At 37.9% G+C, this 27,489-nt stretch overlaps 1 protein-coding gene across 1 annotated transcript; it reads left to right on the top strand.

The window, feature by feature from the left end:
- Positions 1-20,735: 20,735 nt before the first annotated feature.
- Positions 20,736-26,175, top strand: TEX55 (testis expressed 55). The gene is made up of 4 exons (XM_032629413.1): positions 20,736-21,887; positions 22,440-22,583; positions 24,594-24,656; positions 26,143-26,175. Exons 1-4 carry the CDS (start codon positions 20,736-20,738, stop codon positions 26,173-26,175), a joined length of 1,392 nt encoding a protein of 463 aa, XP_032485304.1.
- Positions 26,176-27,489: the final 1,314 nt, after the last annotated feature.

The raw sequence follows: 27,489 nt of genomic DNA, 5'->3' as shown, positions 1-27,489 counted from the left end.
TGAGGTATTTATAGGGAGCACTCATTTCACTGCTCATCCAGGGACTCTGCCCCTGCTGGGAGTAAAAGGCTTACCGGAGCCTGGCTTCCCTTCGTGAAGGGTGAAGGAGAAACCTGCTAATTCTGCAGCTCAGTATCAGCAAGCAAATTTGCATAATAGATCTAAAGCCAAATCCTCCAGTTTGGCTTTTATCTGTAATAAAGGTGATATTTTGGCCCCATCTCCCAACTCTTTTTCTTATTCCTTAAACTGTCCAGAATCCAGGTGAGAAAGAGGAGTACATTTACTGACAGTCTATCATAGACCTCAAGAGGAAGCACTTAATTCATATGATGCTATTTATTTCCCCAAGATGTCTCATTTCCGCAAAGTGGTTGTTTTCTGAGAACAGAGCTTATTGCGGGAAACACGATAGTAGCACAATGATAAAGAGTCCAGGTGTCCTATTAATACTGCCTAAGTTCAAATGCTGTCTCCACCATTTAAATATTCTGTGATACTTACCAAGGTGCTTAACCTCTTTGTGCCTCCATTTACACCTGTACAACAGGAATACTAATGCCTAATACTTCTTAGAGTTGTGAGCAGTGACATAATAGAAGTAAAGCACAGAGAACAGTGCCTCGCCCACTGTAAACATTCAATGCACTCTCTGTATTATTATGTCGTACACATATTTGTATCCCCTATTGTATTTAGTATAGGACTACTAAAACAATTTTTAATAAAACAAGCTTCTCTGAAGCTAGGATATGTCTTATGCAACTTTATATTCCCAGGAAAAGCACAGTGCCTGCCACAGAACAGAGCTTAATACATGAATATGTGAAATGAAATTGAAAACTAAGGTGAGAAAATTGGTTTAACACAAAACGCAATTTGTCTACTAAACTTAACAGCTAATACTAGGGCTTAATTTCCACCTAGACAGAAAGTCAATCATGTTTTTTAAATTAATAGCAAATGCATTTTGTCCAGTTTTGCATTGGAAACTATAATCCAAGGATAATCCCAAAGCATTTTACTATTGCCTGGTGCAATCATGAGTCACTGCTACCCTCTAGTGGAAGACACAGTGTAGTGCACATAAAGGTCATCCTTATCAGCTAAGCAACTCATCTTCTGAAGAGATAAAACAATTTTTCTACTCAAATATTTTTCCAAATACTCATATACATTTTTGAATGTTTCAAATTTTGTATTAGTATCTCCAGTAACAAATTTATTTGTATTCATAATTTATTCCCTTTGGGAAGTCAGTCATATTAAGTGCAATGTTTCACTTTTTAAAAATTTGCACCAATTGTAATAAATTGCAAAATAAATAGACATGCGAAAATTGCAACAAAAAAGTCACAAGTGAAGGATGCCATTTAGAAATATAACAAGTCACTCAAGAGTACTTCTATTCTGTTATTACTTAAATATTCATAACTGATCCCTCCATTTTCTAACCTCAGTTTTCAAACCAGGTCCAGATCACTGAAGTTCTGCAGAGGAGACACAAAGAGCCCTCAATTCAATCCCAACCTTTTTTTTCTGAGCATCTAGAATGTGCAAAATTTGGAAAAGAGAAAAAGTTGATGGAGTATACCGAAATGAAAAAGATACAGTCTCTGCATGAAAAGAGAAAAGTACATGGACACATATACCACTAAAATGGAAAGTAAACTGTCAGAATACTATTCTATTGGTGGTACAAAGCCAAAGACATGCAAGTAAGGTAAATGTTTGCCCTAGGAAATCTTCCTAAAGTAGGTAGTAAATTAACAGGCTCTTGAAGGATGGATAAATCTTCAACAAAAATAAACAAGGGAAAAGTTACCTCAGATGAAAGAAAAAAGTGAACTAATAATGTTAGTGGAAAGATACAGACTGAATTTTGGAAAAGATGACTAGTCAAGTATCGCTGCAATGGCAGGTATATTCAGAAATGAAATCAGAAATAAGAGTTAGCTACAAATCATGAAAGCCGTGAATGCCCTGCAAGAAATTTGTACTTTATTTATCTGCCAAGAACAGTTAGTGAAAAGAGGTCACAATAAGACCCACATTTTTAGAAAGAAACATTTTACAGTAATTCAGAAGATAAATTTAAAAAGAGAAAGCCTAACACTAAGGAGATCAGTTTAAAAGCCACTGCTATAGTCCAGGCAAAAGAATCTGAACTCCAGCTGGAATAATGGCAATAGAGACACTGACATAAGATGCTTCAGGAAAGAAGAGATCAAGATGGCAAGTACAAGGACATGGAGCTCACCTCCCCCAATGAACACATCAAAAATACATCTACATGTGGAACAATTCTCACTACAAACTAACTGGAAACTGTCAGAAGAACTCCTATACAACCAAGGCTGTAAGAAAGATACACATGTAATTGGGTCGGACAGGAATTAAAGCGATTGGGTCAGGACCTGTGCCCCTAGGAGGGGTCTCAGAGGAAAAGGGAGCTTGGATGGGCAGACACTCACCCCGGGGAGTGAGTGGGTCAAGCCACAGATTGGGCATCCCAAGCCAAGGAGACAAGCCCCCTTGGCTGGCCAGAGAACCACTGGGACAGAGAGAAAGGCTGGAGGAGCCTAGACTCTATTTATGAGTGTGCACAGGCTGGCTTGGTGAGAAAGGTCTAGCATTTGATGGGTCTCCCACCTCCGTCTCAAGCCCCAGCCTGAGCCGAATGAACATTCCTGCCCTGCTCACTTCTCGTCACAGTGCAGCACTGGATCTGAGGCAACAAGGGCCAGGGAGAAAACTCAACCTTGCAACTCAGAGGCAACTCAGTTCTGGGGCGGACCCTGGGTGGGGCAGCAGTGGCCCCTGTTGGCACTTACTCAAGCAGTGCCCCAGAAGCAGCCCAGACTTCTGACAGCAGCTGCTCTGTCACAGCTTACCCCCAATACATGCAAAGAAACCACACAGACCCCGCCTGCCCTGTAGAGCAGTTCCATGACAGGTCAGGAATGGCAGAGGCTGGGAACAATGATCAGCTGTGAGACACAAAGTGTTCTTGCCCCCCAGGCAGGGCAGAGAGAGACCTGCCCTGTGGCAGCTGAATTTCCTGCCCCAGCCCAAGCCCAGTGAACATTCCAGTCCTACGGCACTGGATCTGGAGCAGCCAGGACTAGGAAAGAGACTCCAAATAAGCTGTGTCTAAGTGGAACCCCAGGCAGTGCCATGGACCCCTGTATGCCCACCAGCCCCATTTGCTTTAGCACTCCCCTGCCTTCTCTGGGGCAAAGGCCCCAGTGCAGGGAGAAGGAAAAATACACACTTAAAGGGAATAGAGCTAGCTCAAGCCTGACCCTCAGGGCTTCTGCTCCAGCAAATTGAGATCAGACCCTGTCCGTGACAGGGTGGTGACAGCCACTGTGAAGAGAGGAAGTCCCGCCTCACATCCAGTGCCAGTTCTAGCCTCTCCATCTCCAACCCCACTTCCTACCAAGGTGATAGCTGCCAGCACACACTGAGGAAAGACACGACTGATGTCCACATCAAATCCAGCCCTCCCACTGAAGACATTGGGCACACAGTCTGTATAGCGCCACTCCCATATAAGAACACCTCTTTAAGACCACAATAGCTAACAGTTTCACCTAAATTCATAGAAGCAGAGAAAGTTAAGTAAAATGAAAAGGCAGAGAAACTACTCTCAATTGAAAGAGCAAAATAAAATCCCTGAAAAGACAGATAATGAAACAGAAATAAACAATTTGCCAGATAAAGAATTCAAAACATTGGTAATAAAAATGTTAACTGATATAGGGAAAAGAATTGATCTGATCACTTGAACAAGGATCTAGAAAATATAAAAATGACCCAATCAAAAATAAATGATTCAACATCAGAAATTTAAAAAAACACACTAGTAAGAATGAATAGCAGACTAAATAATACAGAAGAATGCATAAGTGATCTGGAAGACAGAATAATGGAAATCACCCAAACAGAAGAGCAAAAAAGAAAAACTAATTAAGAAAAATGAGAGCAATTTAAAAGATCTCTAGGATAACATCAAGTGTTCCAATATTCACTTTACAGGGGTTCCAGAAAGAGAAAACAGAGAAAAGGGAATTGAAAATTTGAAGAAATTATGGCCAAAAGCATCCCAAACCTGAAGAAAGAAACAGATATCCAGATACAGGAAGCACAGAGGATCCCAAGAAAGATGAACCCAAATAGACCCACATCAAGACATATAATTAAAATGGCAAAGTTAAAGAGAGAATTCTAAAGGCAGCAAGAGAAAAACAAAAGTCATGTACAAGGGAACCCCCATAAGGCTATCAGCTCATTTCTCTGCAGAAAATCTGCAGGCCAGAAGGGAGTAGCGTGATATATTCAAAGAGCTAAAAGGGAAAACTCTGCAACCTAGGATATTCTATCCAGCAAGATTATCATTTAGAATTGAAGGAGAGAGAAAGAACTTCTCAGGCAAGCAAAAACTAAAAGAGTTCATCAATATCAAACTGACTCTGAAAACTATAAGACATTGATGAAATAACCTGAAGACAACAGAAATGAATGGAAAGATATACAATGCTCATGGATTGGAAAAATTAATATTGCTAAAATGTCCATACTACCTAAAATAATCTACAGATTAAGTGCAAACGCTATCAAAAACCAATGGCATTTTTCCACATAACTGGAAAAAATAATTCTAAAATTTGTATGGAAACACAAAGACCCCAAATTGCCAAAGCAATCTTAAGAAAGAAGAAAGTTGAAGGTATCATGCTTCCTGATTTCAAACTATACTACAAAGCTATAGGAGTCAAAATTGTACAGTACTGGCACAAAAACAGACACATAGATCAATGGAACAAAAAGAGAGTCAAGAAGTAAACCCACACTTATATGGGAAATTAGTTTACAACAAAGGAGCCAAAAATAAACAGTGAGGAAAAGATAGTCTCTTTAATAAATTGGGTTGGGAAAACTACATCCAAAAGAATGAAACTGGGACACTTTCTTACACTATATACAAAAATAGACTCAAAATGGATTAAAGACTTAAATGTAAGACCTGAAACCATAAAACTCCTAGAAGAAAACACGCAGTATGCTCTTTAACATCAGTCTTAGCAATATTTTTTTTGGATCTGTCTCTTCAGGCAAGGGAAACAAAGCAAAAATAAGCAAACTGGACTATATCAAACTAAAAAGCTTTTGCACAGCAAAGAAAACCATTAACAATTAACATATACACGCTATTATATATAAAATAGATAACCAACAAGGATCTACTGTATAGCACAGGGAACTATACCCTGTATTTTGTGATAAGCTATAAGGGAAAAGAATCTGAAAAAGAATATATATATTTAAAATATATATATTATATATATATTATATATATATATATATGAACCACTGAATCACTGAATTACTGCACTATACATCTGAAACTAACACAACATTGTAAGTCAACTATACTTCAATTAAATAAATAAATATATATATATGGTGTGTGGGCCACAAAAAAAAAAAAAAGAAAACCATCAACAGTACAAAAAACAAATTAATAAGAGAAGATATTTTCAAATGATATATCCAATATGGAGTTAATAGCCAAAATATAAAAAGAACTCACACAACTCAACATCAAAAAACCAAACAGTCCAATTAAAAATTGGGCAGAGGACCTGAACAGGCATTTTTCCAGAGAAGACATACATATAGCTAGCAGACACATGAAAAGATACTCAGCATCACTAATTATCAGGGAAATGCAAATCAAAACCACACTGAGGGGCTTCCCTGGTAGCGCAGTGGTTGAGAGTCCGCCTGCTGATGCAGGGGACACGGGTTCGTGCCCTGGTCCGGGAAGATCCCACATGCCGCGGAGCGGCTGGGCCCGTGAGCCATGGCCGCTGAGCCTGCGCAGTCCGGGGCCTGTGCTCCGCAACGGGAGAGGCCACAGCAGTGAGAGGCCCGCATACCGCAGGAAAAAAAAAACACACACACACTGAGGTATCGCCTCACACTTGTCAGAATGACTATTATCAAGAAGACAACAAAAAACAAGTGTTGGTTAGGATGTGAAGAAAAGGGAAACCTTGTACACTGTTAGTGGGAATGTAAATTGGTGTAGCCACTATGGAAAGCAGTATGGAGGTTCCTCAAAAAACTAAAAACTAGAACTACCATACAATCCAGCAATTCTACTTCTGGGTATTTATACAAAGAAAATGAAAATGCTAATTGGAAAAGACACATACACCCCAATGTTCATAGCAGTATTATTTACAATGGCCAAGATATGGAAGCAACCTAAATGTTCATTAATATATGAATGGATAAAGAAGATGTGGTACATACACAATGGAATATAACCATTAAAAAAAGGATGAAATCTTGCCATTTGTGACATGGATGGACATAGAAGGTATTACTCTAAGAAAAATATGTTTAAGGAAGACAAATACTGTATGATTTCACTTATATATGGGATCTAAAAAACAAAACAAAACAAACAGATCCATAGAGAACAAACTTGTGGTTGCCAAAGGGGAAGGGGGTGAGGGGTTCGGCAAAATAGGTGATAGAGATTAAGAGGTAAAAACTTGCAATTATAAAATAAGTAAGTCACAGGGATATAATGTACAGCATAGGGAATACAGTCAATAATATTGCAATATATTTGTATGGTGACAGGTAGTTATAGACTTATGGTGATCAATTTGTAATGTATAAAAATGTTGAATCACTTTGTTGTACACCTGCACTAATATAATATTGTACGTCAACTGTACTACAGTAAAATAAAAAAAGAAAGATACAGGAAGAGAAGAGAGATCAAAAATATGTAAATTCATGCTCCAACTTATATAGATTTTTAACAAAAATCTAAGTCACATATTGCCTCTGTGCCTTAGGGTTTTCATTAGTAAAATAAAATGATGAGACCATGATAAATTTCAAAGGTCCATTTTAGATATAAATTTTACGATTCTTTAGTACAAAAATCAGTTAAGGGTATATGTTTAAATTAACGTCTAGTTGGCGCCTGATGATACAGGTAATGTAGAGTTTGTAAAAGATATAAAAAAATTTTCACACAGAGGTGAAAACTGAAGTGGTGGAAAGGTAGAAAGGTGTGAAATAACAGAATTCTACAGATAAAGGATGAAGCCTGTGCACAGATCTTTAGGGAATCTGAGTATCTCATCTTGTGGAATGATACACCTATCCAGTTACCCAAGCTAGTAGAAACCTAGGTGCTATCTTTGACCCCTTCTTCCTCCCTACCCATCATTCTAACTGATAATACCTCCAATCCATCTACCTCTCTCCAACCTCACTGCCATTTCGCTACCATCCTCTCTTACATACGTGACTTAAATACCCTCTTTTTAAGAAAAATAAGTTATTTTTTAAAGTAATGTTACAAAATTCAAAAATTTCCAAAAGGTATACAATAAACATTTCCCTCCCACCCCAGGCCCCCAGGGACACAATTCCCTTAATAAGAGGAAACCAAGCTAACCAAAGTTTTGTGTTCCTTTCAGAGATATTTGATACATATACAAGCATGTATGTATATATGTTGGTTTTCTTTCCTGATTCTGTTCACTCTGTTCTGTATCTTGTCTTCCCCCTTAATAATACATCTTGGAGATCATTGCATGTAAGTATACATAGAGCTCATTCTTTACAATAGCTGTACTCTACAGATATACATTACATTTATACTATTCCCAATCGTTTGCTTTTTACAAATGATGTTGCAATGAATATCTCTTCATAAACTGTATTTTTCACATTCACAAGTATATCTGTGGGATAACAATAAACTTATATTAATCATCTATTGTATTGGACAGTATCTATTACTCCATAATAAGAGCAACATTAAAATTATACATTTCTATTTCCTTTTCACTTTGCTCTTCACTCCAATAATGGCACATTCCCATTATCCCAAATAAGGAAATGTAGGGGGGTTTTCCCCTTAGGGTATAGTGTCTTTTCTGGAAGACTTTTCTCTGCCAATTTTGCCTGAAATATGTAGATGCAACATCTTTCTGTATCTATTCATATTCTTATTTAACCACAGCTGCTATCAGTAGCTTTTCCTCATATATTATGGTTCAGGGTTATAGATTTCATCTAATTTTTTTTCAAAGATTGCATTTGCATTTCTGTCTTTTGTTCTTCTTACCTTGCATTGATTTCTGAGAGAAGAGTTTAGTGCCATCTTTACATGGCCATTTAAAAAACAGAAGCCTCTGTAACAGAATTTTATTAGTCTCCCTACCTCCAATCTTATCCTTCAATCCATTTTTTTCAGTTACAAAAAGAATGACCTAAAATGCAAATCTGATCGTGTCAGTACCCTGCAAGTAACCCTTTCATGACTCTGTACGCTCTTGAGATAAAGTCCAATCATCTCTGTCATCTGGCCCCTGCCCACCTCTCCTGCCTCATCTATTTTTCTGCAACCCCCTCATACACAGTACTGGAGCCTAATGAATTTCTTTATTCAAACTCTCCGTGATCCATTCTTCTTCCAGGCATGCAATGTGCTCTTCTCTGTGCCTGCAATATTCTTCTCCTGACACCAACCACTCAGTTACTTCTTAATTCCTGATAACCCTTCAGCTCTCAGAATAATAATGAGTTACCATTTTTTTATTGTTTACTGAAGTACTGTTCTAATCAATTTATATGTATTGACTCATTTATTTTCATAGAAAACCAATGAGCTGACTACTATTATTATCCCCATTTCAAGTATGAAGAAACTGGAGGGGGTAAAGATTAAGAAATGTGTCCAAGATGACAAGCTAGTAGATGTTGGAGCTGCAGCTAGACTGCAGCTCTGCAAAGGTCCTACAACAACCAACTGGCTAGACATTATGCCACTCTTAGGTCACTGTTCCTCGCCCCTCAGCTTTGGCTTAATTGCCTCATCTCGATGCACCAACAGCTGCTTGTACTTCTCCCTTCATAGCTCTTAGCACAGTATTACAATTTGTTGTTTTCTTACCAGAGATGCCTTCTAGAATATGAGATTCTTGAGGTTAAAAACTGTATCTGCCTTGTTTCCTATTGTATCCACCTTCCCTGACACACAGCAAGTGCTCAATACATTTTTTTTGAAATGAAAATTTTTCCCAGGATTGAAAAATGGAAGACTCTTTTTTAATATGTAGGAGAATGTGACAAGAGGTCAGAATCATAAAAAGCCCTTCCCTCAGCTAGGTCATCAGAGATAATAACTGCTAAGACTATTAAAACCTTATCAATGCCAAGTCACTCACCAGTACTAGAAAAGTAGTCCCACCAGAGCAAAAGTCCCACCAGGGACATGTCCTCTTCTTACCTGAGAGAGGTGAGGAAAAGGAGAAAGGAAGATTAGAGTAAATAAATCTCATATCTTAAAATTTAAAAAGTAGTTACTTTTAGAGAGTCCTCTTTGGATACATGATTCCAGTACAAATGTTAGGATGGGACCCATTCTATTAGACCACACAAACCTTTAAAAAAGAATGGATTACTTAAAGCTAACTCAATGTAGATTTGTATGGGATCATCTGTAGTTGTCCCAACATAAATCAGGGTAGTAGGATGGATGCTACTTCTTTGTCAAAGCTGCCACCATCCAGGAGCTCTGACCTTCCTCTGTCCTGTATCACTCCTTGTAGTAAGTCATCTACATGAATTTCAACAAGCTATCATCAGAACAGTAATACACTCATCCAATCTTCCTTAGTAAATTCTGGCTCCTCTGCATAATCAGAAAAGAGTTAAAGGTTACAAGTACTTTACAAGCAGATTAGGCAATCACAGGTATATTTAGTCTCTTCACTTGGAAGACAGCATTTACTGCTTTTCTTCAACAGGTCTAAATCTTTGTGATCTCAGATTAGATAGTGGTTTCTTAAATGTGACACCAAAAGCACAGGCTGCAAAAGAAAAAATACACTGGACTTCATTAAAATTTTAAACTTTTGTATTTCTTTTTTTTTTTTTTTTTCCAGGCTGCATTGCTGCGCACGGGCTTTCTCTGGTTGCAGCGAGCAGGGGCTACTCTTCATTGCGGTGCGTGGGCTTCTCATTGCGGTGGCTTCTCTTGTTGTGGAGCACAGGCTCTAGGCACGTGGGCTTCAGGAGTTGTGGCACGTGGGCTCAGTAGTCGTGGCTCGTGGGCTCTAGAGCGCAGGCTCAGTAGTTGTGGCACACAGGCTTAGTTGCTCCATGGCATGTGAGATCTTCCCAGACCAGGGCTCAAACCTGTGTCCCCTGCATTGGCAGGCAGATTCTTAACCACTGCACCACCAGGGAAGTCCAAAACATTTGTATTTCAAAGGATACCATCAAGAAAGTGAAAAGGCAACACACAGCATGGGAGAAAATATTTGCAAATCACATATTTTATAAGGGATTTATATCTAGAATATATAAAGAATTCTCACAACTCAATAGTAAATGCAAGTAATTTTTAATTCTTTATTAAATTAAAAATGGGCAAAGTCTCTGAATAGACATTTCTCCAAAGAAGATATACAAATGGCCAATAAGTGCATAAAAAGATGCTCAACATCATCAGCCATCAGGGAAATGCAAATCAAAACCACAAAGATATACCACTTCACAGCTATTAATATGGCTAAAATAATAAAGACATAATAACAAGAGCTGACAAGGATGTGGATCAATTGGAACCCACATACACTACTAGTAGGAATGTGCAGCCATTTTGGAAAACAGTCTGGTGGTTCCTCAAAATATTACAGAGAGGGCTTCCCTGGTGGCGCAGTGGTTGGGGGTCCACCTGCCGATGCAGGGGACACGGGTTTCTGCTCCGGTCCGGGAGGATCCCACATGCCGCGGAGTGGCTGGGCCTGTGGGCCTGCGCATCCGGAGCCTGTGCTCCGCAGCAGGAGAGGCCGCAGCAGTGAGAGGCCTGCGTACCACAAAAAAAAAAAAAAAAATTACAGAGAGAGTTATCATATGATCCAGCAATTCCACTCCTAGGTATATACCAAAGAGAAATTAAAATATATATCCACACAAAAACTTATACACAGATGTTCATAATAGCATTATTCATAACAACCAAAAAGTAGAAATAACTTAAATTCTATCAACTGACAAATGGATTAACAAAATGTGTTATATCCAAATAATGGAAATTATTTGGCACTAAAAAGAAAATGATGTATTGATATAGGCTACATTGTTGCTAAACCTTGAAAACATTATGCTAAGTGAAAGAATCCAGATATAGATCATATGATTCCACTCCTGTGAAATGTCCAGAATAGGCAAATCCATAGACCCAGAAAATAGATTAGTGGTTGCCTGGGGTTGGGATGAAGTGAGGGAGGAGCAGGGTAAGGAACGGGGAATGACTACTAATGTGTATGGAATTTCTTTTTAGAGTGTTAAAGATATTCTAAAATTAGATTGTGGTGACAGTTGCAAAACTCTGTGAATATATAAAAAGCATTGAATTCCACACATTAAATGAGTGAATTTTATGGTATGTGAAATATATATTAATAAAACTATTTTTAGAAATACATAATTATGTTAAAAACTCAGCCTCATGCTTAAAGAACAATAAATTCCCAGACACCAACCAAAAAGAACAAAACAAGCAAAACCAAGAGAAAACTGTCTTCCCTAGTTCAAACCACAGATTCTTAACTGGTTTTAGGGATAGGCAAGAATGACAGCTTGAACTAGGTTTAGAGTTGCTTTCACTTTCGTTTTCTCACAAAGTAAAACATAAATAGGGTAAAGAATATAAATGAGAAAGGATGCAAGAGGGTCAACTTGGCTCCCTACTGACCCCTTTGTATGTCATGGAGGCACACCCAAAATTTAGTGGTCTTGGCAGTCCACACAGAGTTAGATATTACAAGTCAGAGGAGCACAAAACTGTACACTGTTTATTTTATTACAGCCTTAACACCCCGAAACAACTCACAATAGAATAAACAAAAGAGGTGTTTCTCTTAAAAGGCTTTTTAAAGAAATATTGAAAAAAAATATTAGTGTATAACTGAGTAACCAAGAAAGAAAGAGGACTCAGTATTAGAAATTAAAAAGGAAATATAAGTGTATATAGAGAAGATTGAAATAATATTGTAAGAAAATACTTTATGCTCAATAAATCTTAAATTTGAGAGGAAATGAAATATTTTTCTAGTAAAGTCAAATTATCAAAATTTTTTCAAGTAGAGGGAGAAAATCTAAGTAGACCAATAACCATAGAAAAAATTGGAAACTCTATAAAAGATGTCTACACACCACAACCATAACCCCTGCACCCTACAAGGACCAGACCATGAGATTTTATAGGTGAGTTTTAACAAAGCTTAAAGAACAGATAGTTCATATAAAAACGATTACAATGTACAGAAAAAGACAGTAAGCTTCTTAAATTATTTTATAAAGCTAGCCTAATCCTGACACCAAAACTTAACAAATATAAAACAAGAAAAGGTAACAATAGACCAATCTTACTGATTAATAAAGTACAAACACCTTAAATAAAACATTAGCAACTTACTCCAGAAGTGCATTTTAAAGGAAAATATAGGATGACCAAGTAAGGTTTATTCCAGGAATGGATAACCGATTTAACATTTAAAAATCTCTTGATATAAACACATGAATAAATTAATGGAGAAAATCATATGATTATTTCAACAGATGCTACAAATTATTTGATAAACTTCAAAAGCCAATTAAAATCTCTTGTAAAACAGAAATAGAAAGAAACATATATATATATATATTCTTATAAATATCAGAAACCAAAATTAAGCTTTGCATTTCATGGGACATTCTCATTATATTCAGGAATAAAATGAAGACATCTATAATCTTCATAATTATTAAACATTGTTTGACAGCCTTATTCAATATTAGAAAAGAAACAAATGAGGTAAAAATATTATAAAGGAAGAGGAAAAGTTATCATTACCACTGTCTATTATGAAAAATCAAACTAATCTGAAAATCTGTTCAATCTAATAAGAAAATAAAAAAGATAGCAGTGTAAAAGAAACAGAAACTACCTTTCCTCCATATTAGCCATTTGGAAAATATATTAGAAAAAAATCCAATTCACAGCAATAATAAAACTCATAAACTACATAAGAATAACTTTTTAAACAAATACAGTCAACATATAAGAAAAATAAAGTCCAAACATTACCAAAGAACATAAAAGATGGCCTTAAGAAATTTACATTAAAACACATAAACACTATTATTTATTTGCTGAATGTTAGGCACTGGCCTAAATTCTTTATCAATATTATGTCATTTACTCATCTCAACAATCCCATTGAGTAGTTGTGTTTATTTTCATTTTACAAGTGAAGATGCTACAGATCACAGAAGGCACACCACTTACCTAAGGACACACAATATTTAAATGGTGAAGACAACATTCAAATCCAGTTTTGTCTGGCTCAAGGCCTGAGCTCTTAGTCACTATGTAATACTAAAGAGATTGAAAATTAAAATGGATGGAGGAACAAATCAGGTAACTTAAATGATTAAGGGGCAGAACGGAAAGTGTGGGACAACTGAAGAATGTATGTCCTCCCTGAACTGGTAAACTACTACTCACTAGGCAATTGTTGATATGTGGAACTGCGAGCCCAGTATTGGCAGATTTTCCCATTCTTAAAAAGAAACTGGAAATCTGATGTGAATATACAATGTTCCATTTTCAAACCTTTAAGGGGGGAGGGGTGGGGAGTGATGAAAATGGCAGAGTAGGTAGCTCTGGGGGCCTGTCCTTCCACTGAAACAATGAAAAAATAAGCAAAAACTGTCAGTCAACTTTGTCAGGACCCTAGAAAGGTTTTCAGCAACCTAATGAATGCTGAGTCAAGAAAGAGTCACTTAACAAACAGTAGGAAAGTACTGCAGCATTTCTACTTGTCCTTGCTCCCAGCTTCTCAACTCAGCAACAGTTTTGAAGATAGCAGCCCATGTTCACAGTGTGGGACCATAGCCGCTGGTTCCAGAGCGAGCAGAACACACCTTGCTCTCAAAGAATTATGTTTGTCTTTTTTTTTACTTGTCTGAGGGCTTTTACCTGAAGGACTGACACAAGATGCCTAATAGATAGAATATCAAGACAAAAGATCAGTATGAAAATACAGGACTTGAACAACACTATAAACCAACTAGACCTAACAGAGATATAAAGAACATTCCACCCAAAAGAGCAGATACACATTCTTCTCATGGAACATTCTCCAAGATAGACCCTATGTTAGGCCACAGGTCTTAATAAATTTAAAAGATTGAAATCCCAAAAAGTATTTTCTTTGATACACCCCATGGAATGAAGCTAGATATCAGAAGGAAGACTGGAAAATTCACAAATATTTGGAAATTAAACCACAGTTTTAAATAACCAATGGATGAAAAAAAGTATTACAAGGGAAATGTATGCCTTGAGATTGATGAAAATACCTTGAAATGGATGGAAATAAAAGCACAACATACCAAAACTTATGGGATACAGGGAACGCAAAGCTCCAGAGGACATTTATAGCTGTAAATGCTTACCTTAAAAAAGGGGCTTCCTGGGACTTCCCTGGTGGCGCAGTGGTTGAGAGTCTGCCTGCCGATGCAGGGAACGCGGGTTCGCGCCCCGGTTCTGGGAGGATCCCGAATGCCGTGGAGCGGCTGGGCCCGTGGGCCATGGCCGCTGGACCTGTGCGTCCGGAGCCTGTGCTCCGCGACGGGAGAGGCCGCAGCGGTGAGAGGCCCGTGTACCGCAAAAAAAAAAAAAAAAAAAAAAAAAGGGGGCTTCCCTGGTGGTGCAGTGGTTGAGAGTCCACCTGCTGATGCAGGGGTCACGGGTTTGTGCCCCGGTCTGGGAGGATCCCACATGCCACAGAGCAGCTGGGCCCATGAGCCATGGCCACTGAGCCTGCATGTCTGGAGCCTGTGCTCCGCAACAGGAGAGGCCACAACAGTGAGAGGCCCGCAAACCGCAAAAAAAAAAGATCTCAACTGATAACCTAACGTTATACTGTAAAGAACTATAAGGAGAAGAGAAAACTAAACCCAAGCTAGAAGATGAAAAGAAATTCTATTCTAAAGAATTGATCAGAGATAAATGAAATAGAGTATAGAAAAACAGAATCAACAAAACAAAAAGTTGGTTTGTTGGTTAGTTCCTTGAAAAGATCAACAAAATTGACAAACCTTCAGCTAGACTTACAAAAAATAGAGAACTAGTAAATAACTTAAGTCATAAATGAAAGTGGGGACATTTCTACCAACTTTATGGAAGTAAAAAGGATTGTAAGAGAATACTATGAACAACTGTGTAGCAAAAAAATTAGATAGCCCAGATGAAATGGACAAATTCCTAGAAACACACATACTACCAAAACTGACTCAAAAAAAAAAAACATAGAAAAATCTCTATTTTTTTATGTGACTTATAACACATAAAGAGACTGAATCGACAAAAGTAAAACCAACAACTGAACAAACCCAGAAATAGATTACTTCACTGATGAATTCTACCAATCATTTACAGAAAAATTAACACCAATCCTTCTCACACTCTTCCAAAGAATGAGAGAAGAGAACACTTTCTAACTCAGTCTATACACCAGCATTACCCTGATACCAAAGCCAAAGACAACACAAGAAAAAAAAAAAAAAACTACAGACTAATATCTCTTATGAATATAGATGCAAAAATCCTCAAGAAAATATTAATAACTAAATCCAGAAGCATATTAAAAGCATCACACTATACACCCTACTATATACAAAATGGATAAACAGCAATGAACTATAACACATGGAACTATATTCAATATCTTGTAATAACCTATAATGGAAAAGAATCTGAAAAAGAATAGATAGATATATGTATACCTGAAACATTGTAAATCAGCTATACTTCAATTAAAAAATAAAAATAAAAGAAGCATCACAGTCCATGACCAAGTAGGATTTATCCCAGGATTGTTAGGGTGGTTCACCATATAAAACTTAATCAATGCTATGCACTACATTAATAGAATAAGAGAAAAAAACACATAATCATCTCAATTGCTGCATAAAAGGCAATTTTAAAAATCCAACATGCTTTCTTGATAAAAACAAGGATAATCTGATAAAGGTCTTTGATGAAAACCTCATATCATACTCAGTAATGAAAGCCTTCCCCTTATGATCAGGAATATGACAAGGATGTTCATTTTCACCACTTCTACTCACCATTGTCCTGGAAATTCTAGTAAGAGTATTAGGCAAGAAAAATAAAATGCATTCAAATTGGAAAAAAAGAATAAAACCATCCCTATTCACAGATGACATGATCTTATACATAGAAAATCCTTTAAAACTCACAAAATCTATTAGAAATAATAAGCAAATTCAGCAAAGTTGCAAGATACAAGATCAACCCACAAAAATCAGCTGTATTTCTATACACTACCAATGAACAACCCCAAAAATGAAATTAAGTAAAAAATTTCATTTACGGGGCTTCCCTGGTGGCGCAGTGGGTTGAGAGTCCGCCTGCCGATGCAGGGGACACGGGTTCGTGCCCCGGTCCAGGAAGATCCCACATGCCGCGGAGCGGCTGGGCCCGTGAGCCATGGCCGCTGAGCCTGCATGTCCGGAGCCTGTGCTCCGCAACGGAAGAGGCCACAACAGTGAGAGGCCCGCGTACCGCAAAAAAAAAAAAAAAAAAAAAAAAAAAAATTTCATTTACAATATCATATATATATAAAAAAATAAAATAGCTAGGAATAAATTAAACCAAGCAGAGGGTGAAAGACTTGTACACTGAAAACTACAAAAGATTGCTAAAAGAAATTAAAGAAGACATAAATAAATGGACAAACATCTCATGTTGATGTATTAGAAGACTTCGTATTCTTAAAACAGCAATACTAACCCAATGCAATCTACAAATTCAATGCATTCTCTATCAAAATTCCAATAAGCTCTTTGTAGAAAAGGAAAAGCCAATCTAAAAATTAATATACAACTTCAAGGGGCCCTAGCAATTCAAAACAATATTGAAAAAGAACAAAGTTGGATAACTCATACTTCCTGATTTCAGAATTTACTATAAAACAATAGGAATCAAAACAGTGTGTGACTGGCATAAGGACAGATAGATAGACTAATGGAATAGAATTGAGAATCTAGAAATGAGCCCTCACATCTATGACTGTAATGGACTAAATAATTATGTCCTCCTCAAATTCACATGTCAAGGCTCTAACAAATACACCCGAAGCCAACAGTAAGAGGCAAGATGTGGTGCAACTTGAATTCTTTTATATATAGCTGGTGAGAGTGCAAATTGGTACTACCATTTTGGAAATCTGTCTGGCAGTATTTACTAAAGCCAAACATGAGCCTATCCTATGATCCAGGAATCCCACACTGGTCTATCCCAAGAGAAATGAGCACTTAGGTCCACCAAAAGACATGTACAAGAAAGTTCTAAATAGTTCCAAGCTACAAACAGTCCAGTGTCAATCAACATCAGAGGTGATAGTTTGTGGTATAATCATACAATGGAATATACCAGAGCAATGAAAAATAACCTACATACTGCTATGTGTAAGAATATGGTTTAATCTCAGACATAATGTAGACTAAAAGAGGCCAGAATAAGAATCATATTGTGTGATGTTCCAAAACCAGAAAAACTACGCTATGGAAACAGAGATCAGGACAGCAGTACTTAACTTTGGGAGGGGTAGTCACTAGGGAGGGACATGAGGGAGCCTGCTGGAATGTTGGAAATATTCTATATTTTGATCTGGGCAATGTGTACATAGATGTATATGTGTGTAAAGATTCATCAAGCTGCACACTTAACTTTGTGCACTTAACTCTATGTAAGAAAAAGAGAAATACACACATACTGAAAAGTACTGAAAGAAAATATAAGTGGGGAATATTTGTATAATCTTAAGTGATAACAAAGGTCTTCTTAAACATGACCCCAAAGAAAAAACTAGAAAGGGGAAAATAAACTTAACTTCATAAGCCAAAAAATATAAAACTACATGGCAAACAAGCCAGAAAACTTTATTTACAAAGTTTTATATAGTCTTTATATAGCAAAGAATTATGTATTTTAATATGTAAGAAGCCCTTACAAATCAATAAGGAAAAGACAAAGGCAAGACTAGGAAATTTACAAAAAAGAAATCCAAAGTTATTAAACATATTTTAAAAAATACAAATTAAAACAAAATACTACTTTTCACTTATCAGATAGGCAAAAATGAAAAATATATACAGAATTGGACTTGGTATAGGGAAATAGCATTCTCATATATTACTGGTGGAGCTAGAGATTGGCCCAACTTTTCTGGAGGGCATTTTTAAATATAGTACTTTCACAACACCAAAATGAGCACACTTCCTTAACCAAGCAATTCCACAACAGAAAATTTATCTTAAGGAAAAAATATGACAAACTTATAAAATGTTTGTACAATGATGGTCAATGCAGCACTGTTAAAAGCAACAAAATAAATTCATATAATAAATTATATATATTTTTAAAATAGCTACTCTTTATGAAGCACATATGAGCTAATTATATTTGTTATCTCATTTAGTTTTCACAAGAATTCTGAGAACTATTATATTATTCCCATTTTCATCTGCAGATGAGAAAATTGAAGCTCAGAAAAATAATGAGATATGCTCAAACTCAACAATCTAATAAGTGGCAGATACAGAATTACAACAAATTGGTCTAACTCCAAAAGTCAATGCTCTTTAATTTAGATTACATTTCTTGACATGGAAGAACATTTAAACCATAGCACTAAATGAAAATGTAGTTTATAGAACAGTTACATGGTTTGATTCCATTTTGTAAAATATACACATACCTATAGATATTAGATGTATAGATTTGCATGGGAAAAATTTTAGAAGGGTATACATGAAAATGTTAATAAAGGTTATCCCTGGGGTGTTTGGGGGAATTTTTTCAAATTTATGCTTGTTTTTCTTACTTTTCTACAATAATTACATTTAATTTATAAATGGAAAAACAAATCTACACAACCAATGCCCCTTTGAAGTTGCAAACCATAGACCATCACCTATTTTACTTCAAACGTAGCATCCATTTGCTTCACACATTTTTAGATAAATAAATAAGGCAAATCTTTAATATATTTATATCCGACAAACTCATCTTGAGCACCAAATATGTTCTAGGTACTGTTAGGTAAATGATTTTATTTCAGTGCATCTGAAGTCTCCTTCTGCTCCTAAGTATGGCACCAAAGGTACGCACTCTCCCTCTCACTCCTTAATTACTACTATTTGCATTTGGATTTTAAGTCTTATCTCTAATTATTGAATGCAATTAAGCCCATATTAAAAGAATATCTGGCATCACACTACCAATCCCTGGCCTGCCTCACCACCTCTGTACTACCCTGCTCCTGAGAGTAGAGGGCGTGCTGGCCTGAAGTGGATTCTTAAGGTGTATTTCAAAAAGGGAGGGGCAAATCTCAAAACATGTACCCCACTGGCCACCACCATCAAGTGCAAATTCCCCACCTGTTAAGTATTCCTTCTCCCATCTCTCCCCCACCTTCCTTACTCCTTTTCTTTCTGGAACTCTGGCTCCTAACCCTAACCCTCCCTTCTGCTATAAGACCATTGGATGGGGTGATTTTAGAACCCATTCTCACTGGATCTCCTCTCCTCTCTCCAGCCCTCCAACCATATATGACTAATTCAGCAAGAAAACACGTGGAACTTGAGTTTCCACAGTCAGGACAGCTCTTCCCAGAGAAGATGGAAAACAGCTCCTCAACTGTCCCGTGAGACAGAGAAGAGGATGCTGCTGCAGCAATGAACTGCCAAGGGGTGTGTCGGGATGAGAGTCAGAAGGAAAGCAAAAGCCTCCTCTCTACACTCTTACTGTGAAGAAAGAAAGATACGTTTGACTTCGGTAATGTGAGTGTTAGAAGGACTAAAGCCTTCCTGGTACCACTGAAAACAGTACGGGCACTCTTTGGAAAGGCTGGCTTTTAAAAGTTTTTGTTTTGTTTTGTTAATTAAAAGAAAAACCACAGAATTTGGCCACATCACCCCAATACCGATAAGAGTCTAAAGAAAAATAACATTTAGCAGGACCATTTACTAGCACGTGCCCAGCAGTAATATCATGCTCTGCGATACAACTGTGGTTATACAAAAGTCAGTAGCCGATGAAACGTGGAATTTGGTTGATGGCAACAGTAACCTCTGTTCAGGTCTGCCGCCCTCATGTGGCTGGACGCGTGTTCATCGCTAACATTTTGTTGGTTCGACTGATAACCTGCTGGATCCTATTTCACACACACAGCTGCGGACCTCCGTAAGAAAACGGGGAGGGGACCGCTCTAAGGCACCGATTCACAGAGCCCTGAGGCCCGGTCACTGGGCGGTGGCGACGCCAGGCTGTGGGCATCACCACTTCTTGGGACAGGGTGTCCGCCCCTGCACTCGCATCCACGCTGGGCGCCCGGAGGCATCCCTCCCCAGGCAGCGGCGGGGCTCCCCCGCTCACCTCCCGGCATCTACCGGCATCCTCCCGCGCGCCCGGAAGAGCTGGAGCTCGGAGGTCCAAACAAAGCCCGCGGGTATTGTTGTCTAGTGCGCTCCGAAGGTCGCCTAGACTACCCGGCCCGGCCCCACCCACAGCGTCTGGCAATCTAGACCAGTCTGGTACCAGGCAGAAAATGGAAAAACCTCCAGAAGAGGCTCCGGCGGAATCATCGGAAAACCAAAGTACAGCCAAGTCCCCAAATGACAGCCACACAGACAGCCAGGAAGACAACAGACAGAACCAGGATGAAGTGGAAGCAGATGACCAGACTGATCACGGAGCAGCTGACCAGGCTGCCCAGATAGTGTCTGCCCTGGCTGAACCCAACGTAGTTAATCAAGCTGACCACAAAGCATATGAATCCATGGGAGAAAGAACATCTGATCAGGCTGACCTCAGGGCATCCAACCATGCTAATGTTGCCGATCGTAGAACATCTGATCAGGTTAACCGAAGCATATCAGAACAGATGGACAACAAGGCATCTAGCCAAGCTGGCGGTGTGGAGTCTGAACAGACTGACAGCCAGATGTCTGCTCTGCCTGAACAAGGTACTTCTGAACAGACTGAACAAAGGGCTTCTGAGCAGATTGATCACAGAATGTCCAGCCTAGCTGAGAGAAGAGCTTCTGAAGAGATTGACCATAAACCATCTGTCCCATCTTTACAAAGAGCCTCTGAGCAGAGTGATCACAGAATGTCCCGCCCGGCTGACCAAAGAGCTTCTCAACAGATTGAAAGTAGATTGACTGGCCTGGTTGAGCGAAAAACTTCTGAACAGATTGATCATAGATTGTCTGACCAAGTTGACCACAGAACATCTGTAAAGACGCACCGCAAAGTGTATGACCAAGCTACTAAACCATCTGAACACCAGGCTGCTGACCCTGACAAGGCTGGCAGTGAATCTGACCAGGCTGACGATTTAGTGGAAGAAGAGGATAATTACACAGAAGACAACCTGTTTGACTATGGAGAACATAGCCCGTCTGATGATAGATTATTCCACCAGCTTGGCTGCAGCAAGGAAGACAAAGAAGCTGACTTCAGAGTACAACCCTGCAAATTTGAGCCTGGCCAGACAGATGGCAGCATATCCAAGGCTTCCCTTGAAACTGAAACAGCAAGTGTAGCTGATCCGCAAGCATTCATCCCATTTGATCACAGATTGACCAGTACTTTCCAAACAAAAGACCGAGCCTACTCCCAAAGATTTCCCTCCATCTCATCCAAATTGGACTACATCGTCAGTCAAGAAAAAATTCAACCCGTGGAAACCAAGCCTGTAGGTTAAAGGGGCATTTGATACCCACCTGGGAGGTTGGAGGTTAAGCCAGGGGTCTGGCAGAATGTAGGAAGAGGCACATGTTGTGGTATGTGTGACCCATAGGATTCAGGAAGGGCAGGAGAAGGGTGGGAAATAAAAAGATGGATTGCCTTCTCTGCTACACTAAGTAAGCCCATTCAGGAAGGATCAACGTACCAGGATTCAGGAGACCTGGGTTTCAAGTCCTGGTTCTGCTGCTAACGCTGGGACACTAAGTCATTCCCCCTCTGGGCTTCTACCAAAGGAAAGGAATTTGGAGTCAGTTGGAAATCTCTGTGAAGGGAAAAGTATTTGAAGTAGATTGGAGATGTCTAAGGTACCTCCCAGGACTTAAGGTGCATTACATTGCCTGGAGAATCATCCAGGGCTCTCATAATAATGTCTTTGCTCTTAATTCCTGGCGTTCAGATCCCATCAATACCAGATTCCACTGATAGCAGCAATAGCAACAAAACTTCCTGGGGATTTTCAATTCATTAAAGACTCTCTTGGGGGATATTTCCATTTTAGGTTGATATTTCAGAATACCAGGAAAGGAGTTTTCAGGCATACAATCAACCTTATAAGAAGCAGTTCCCTCCTATAGTATATGAAGATCCTTATCAAGTTTCACTGCGATACATGGAGAAACACCACATTCTGCAAATATTCCAGGTAAACCGCTCAACCTCTTTTTTAATTGTGAGTTTTAAAGTAATTATAATGTAAACGACAAACTTTGACCTGGCTTATAAGAGGTACAAGAAAGGACGTTTGCTATAAAAGGGATATAACCTTAATGAGAAGTCAGTAAGTGCATTAAGACATATTAACCAAAAGTAGTAAATGATAAACACCAAATGAATGATTCTTATCATGATGTGAAGCCCTTCAGAGGAATTAGAGATCTGATAGGTTGGTTGCTAGGGAAAAAATCTGGCCCAGGGTTAAAGTTTGAGCCAGACTAGGAAGGAATGACAAAATAATGGCAATTGAAAAGGAGAGAAAAAGACTTTCCAGGCAGGAATATAATACTTTCAAAAGATGACCAGGGCTTCCCTGGTGGCGCAGTGGTTGAGAGTCCGCCTGCCGATGCAGGGGACACGGGTTCGTGCCCTGGTCCGGGAGGATCCCACGTGCCGCGGAGCGGCTGGGCCCGTGAGCCATGGCCGCTGAGCCTGCGCGTCCGGAGCCTGTGCTCCGCAGCGGGAGAGGCCACAGCAGTGAGATGCCCACATACCGCAAAAAAAAAAAAAAAAAAAAAAAAAAAGATGACCAACCTGTGACCATCTAAGAACCCACAGTCTTTAGGAGAAAAATGACATAGTTAAAAGTTGCTTCTAATTCTTGAAACTACAAATTTTATAGACCTCAGGATATGGGGCTGGAACCTTCTTTAAAGTATGACGTTCCTTGGCCAATACAGAATTATAGAATGTTATCACATTTATAAAGTTTTTGCTGTTTTGTGGGTTGTTTTTGTTTCTGTTCTCCTGACATATGTATTTTTATGTTAATATTATTATGCAGCAAGGTGTATATACATATATAATGACATATATACATGAAGTAATTTTGTGGTTAGAAAGTTGTAAGTAAGAGTGGCCCACCCCAAACGAAAGCATTTAAACTGGAAGAATTTAAGTTTAAAGAAGTAGGAAATAGAGGAAAGGGCACAAATTTTAAAATCTGTTAGCCCAGGGCTCCAAGCTAACTTTGTCCCTTCTCATCTTTGTGATTTGGAGGAAATTACCTAACTTCTGTGAATCTCAGTTTCCTCATATAAAATAGAGATAAGTGATATTTGCTTTATTAACACTGCTGTATGCCTTTTCTTTCTCTGAAATGTCATTTTGTGGGAGAATGCTAATGGCTGGATTTTCCGGCTTTAACCAAAGAAATACTAATTATTAAACTCAAGGATGAAAGCTGTAGAAAGTAGAATTCTAATCGTTCTGTAAGTAATTTTCTTTATCTGTCAAGAAAAAACAATGCTTATGCATTGAACATTGTTATCAGAAAAATTAGTTATAAATATGTGTTCAGTAGACACATATATGAAATAATTAATTAGCGTGGATGCATTAAACAGACCAGAATATTTTATACCAGAAATTTGCCCTTTTGTTATTCCCTGTAAGTGAGAATTTTGCTTGCTTTATTATAATTTTTTGAGTTATTCAACAACAGTAAAACATATGGAAGGGGGTCTCTGAAGTTTTTTATGTTCTTCCTCATTTATTATTACAAACGCTGAACATCATTTTCACCTTTTAGAATCAAATGCCTTAGGAGGAAGTTTCTATGTAAAAATCATACAGTGTTTTAAAATTTTTATTCCAAACTTTTTCTTTGACTATTCTTCAAAGCAAATAATTTATTGATTTCTCAGTCTAGCAAAATCACAATTCTCAAAATCTTTCTCCAAAACACTTTGATCTTAGAAACTAGAAAAATATACATTATTATTTATTCCTAAATTTTTAATCCCTCCACATTTTACCTTAATTTGCCCAAGTTTATCATCAGTAAGAAAGTAATTTGTCACTATGTAGAGATATACGAATTTCTTTAAAATGCTATGGTACATGTTAGGTTAATGTAAAAGATTGCTTCAGGTATAACCTGACCATATAGCTTTAGCTCAGAACCATAATGTGATGCTTTTCTCTCTCTCTCCCTCAGCAGATCACTGAACACCTAGTCTATGAAAAGCCAGAAGACCCCCTGAGTTTTATGCTGTGCCAGGTATGGAATAGGAAAAAAAGAACAAGCTTGTTATTCTGTTCATTATAAAATATAGCACCCATACAAGTGTACAAAACATATACAACTCAGTGAATTATCATGAAGTGAGCACACCTGTAACTACCATTCAAGTTCAAAAAAAATTAAAACATTACCAGCATCCGAGAAGCCCCCTTTTGTTTTCTTCATGGTTATCACTTCCCACAAAGGGACTATTATTCTGAATTTTACAATAATGACATTCTCACTTTTCTTTATAATTCTACCATGAAACATGAATCATGAAACACTTTGGTTTAGACTTATCAGCCTTTTTTTTAATTTATTTTTAAATTTCATTTTTTTTTTTTTTTTGGTGGTTAAGAACACGACTTCTAGAGCCAAAAGCTTTACCTTTGAGACTTTTAAAATGTTGTTTTAATTTTTCATGCAATTTTAAAAGGCTACTTTCCAACTACACTTATTACAAAATATTGGCTCTGCTCCCCATGTTGTATAATACATCCCTGAGCCTATCTTACACCCAGTAGTTTGCTCCCCACCACTGGTAACCACTAGCTTGTTCTCTATATCTGTGTAGGCTTGTAAACCTTTTAAACTTTATATAAAGGGAACCATGTAGTAGGGACTCATTGGTTCATTCTTCTTCTCAAAATATGTCTGTGAGATTAATCTGTGCTGTTGTGTGTGGCTGTAGTTCATTCGTTTTCATTGCTGTATGGTACTCATTGTATGAAATGCCACAATTTATCCTTTCTGTGATAGATGTGGACCTTCAGGTTATTTCCAGCTTGGAGCTATTACAAAAAATTTTCCTAGGAACTTTCATGTGCGTGTCTCTTGGTGCACATATACACACATTTCTCTTGGGTGTATACCCACAAGAGAGAATGCTGGATTGTCAGGTATGTGTTCGATCAGCTCTAGTAGAGTATTTCAAACAATTTTCCAAAGCAATTGTACCAATTTACACTCCCAATAGCAGTGTATTTTAGAGTTCCAGTTGTCTTACTTCCTTATCACTTATACCCAACACTTAGTATTATCAGTATTTTCAGCATTAGCACTTTTTTTTTTTTTTTGCGGTATGCGGGCCTCTCACTGTTGTGGCCCCTCCCGTTGCGGAGCACAGCCTCCATGGACGTGCAGGCTCAGCGGCCATGGCTCACGGGCCTAGCCGCTCCGCGGCATGTGGGATCTTCCCGGACCGGGGCACGAACCCGTGTCCCCTGCATCGGCAGGCGGACTCAACCACTGTGCCACCAGGGAAGCCCCAAATAATTTTTTTTAAATAAAAAATAAGAGGCTTCCAAATCAGAAAGGAAGAAGTTAAAGTTATCTTTTCCATTTAAAATGTGTAGCATTCTCTTGGTTTTCTATAAGTAGGATAATTTCAATTGTATCCTTAACATTGTGAATATTATGCTGTGTAGACTTGAGTTCTGTCATACTCCTGTGACAAGTGATGGTGTTGTTTTTGTTTTAGCTGGCAGTTAACATGGTTAGATTTGAATTGTAAGCTCTCTCTCTTGCCTTCTGTGGTCATAGCTCAGGTCAGTTCCTTAAGCCTACTACTACTTTGAATCTGTCCTATGAACGCATGATTCAGAAGTCAACCTGAGGCTTGTGCAGAGTTCATGCACAGAATTAAGGAATCTCCTCCCCTCTTCTAGGATTTCCCCTCACTCTTCAGCATCTAGCCATATTTGACCAGTCTACTTCCTGTAATTCTTCCATCCAGAAAGACAGGGGGCTTTCTGTCACAGTTTGAGGCATTCTTGTGCAGCCATAGCTATGTCTGTGAGTCACGACTGTCATTGGGTCAAAATTACAAAAAATAAGAAATTCGCTCCGTTTGGTCACTTGCTCTAAGTTTAGACTCCTCTCCAAAATCTGCCTGTCTTTGCTCAGTCACCAGAACCTTCAGGTAGCTGTGAGGTTTTTTGTTTTGTTTTGGTTTGTGGGTTTTTTCTTTTGTGGGGAGGGTTGTATTTTATCCATGAATACATAGCTGTTATTTGCAGAATTCATTTTTTTTTATTGCTTACTCTTGCATATAGGAAGCAGATCTTCCTTTTTAATATATAATATATACATATGGGTTTTATCACATAAATTTAAGTGTGTGGTGTTTTTAGTTTATTTAGTTCAAAATAGTCTCTAATTTTCATTATGATTTCTTCTTCAACTTATGGATTTTTTGACATTAGATTATTTATATAAATTATCAAATATTAGCTATCTAGTTGCCCTTTGGTTTATGATTTCTAAGTCAATTGCATTTTACTCGGAGGTCAAGATTTCAAATCTTTGAAATGTGTTGACTTGCTTTATGATGCAGCATATGGCTAATTGCCATGAATGAATTAATTGGGGTTGAAAAAATATTTATTCTGCAATTATTGGGAAGTGTCTAATATATCCACTAGATCAGGTTTGCTAAACATGTTGTTCAAGTCGTCCAATATTATTGTGAATTTGCCTATCTCCTATAGTTCTGTCAATTTACGCTGTGTATATGTAATTGAGGCTATGTTATTAGGTGCATATGAATTTAGAGTTCTTATATTTTTCTGGTAAATTGAATTTTTATCATTAAGAGGTATAACATGAACTCTACTCCTTTCAATATTGTTATAGCTATACCAGATTTATTTTAGTCAATATTTAAATGGTATATATTTATTATTTTTAACTTTACTCTGTCCTTGTCTTTTAGATATCTTTCTTATATATAGCATGTATTATAATTTTTATAATTATTCAAATCTGATAAGCTTTTAATTGGAGCATTTAGTCCCTTTATATTTGATGTTATTAAAGATATATTTGG

This window comes from Phocoena sinus, chromosome 4, assembly GCF_008692025.1.
Source record: "Phocoena sinus isolate mPhoSin1 chromosome 4, mPhoSin1.pri, whole genome shotgun sequence".
Taxonomy (NCBI): Eukaryota; Metazoa; Chordata; class Mammalia; order Artiodactyla; family Phocoenidae; genus Phocoena; species Phocoena sinus.
This window is presented reverse-complemented; position numbering and strand designations above follow the sequence as displayed.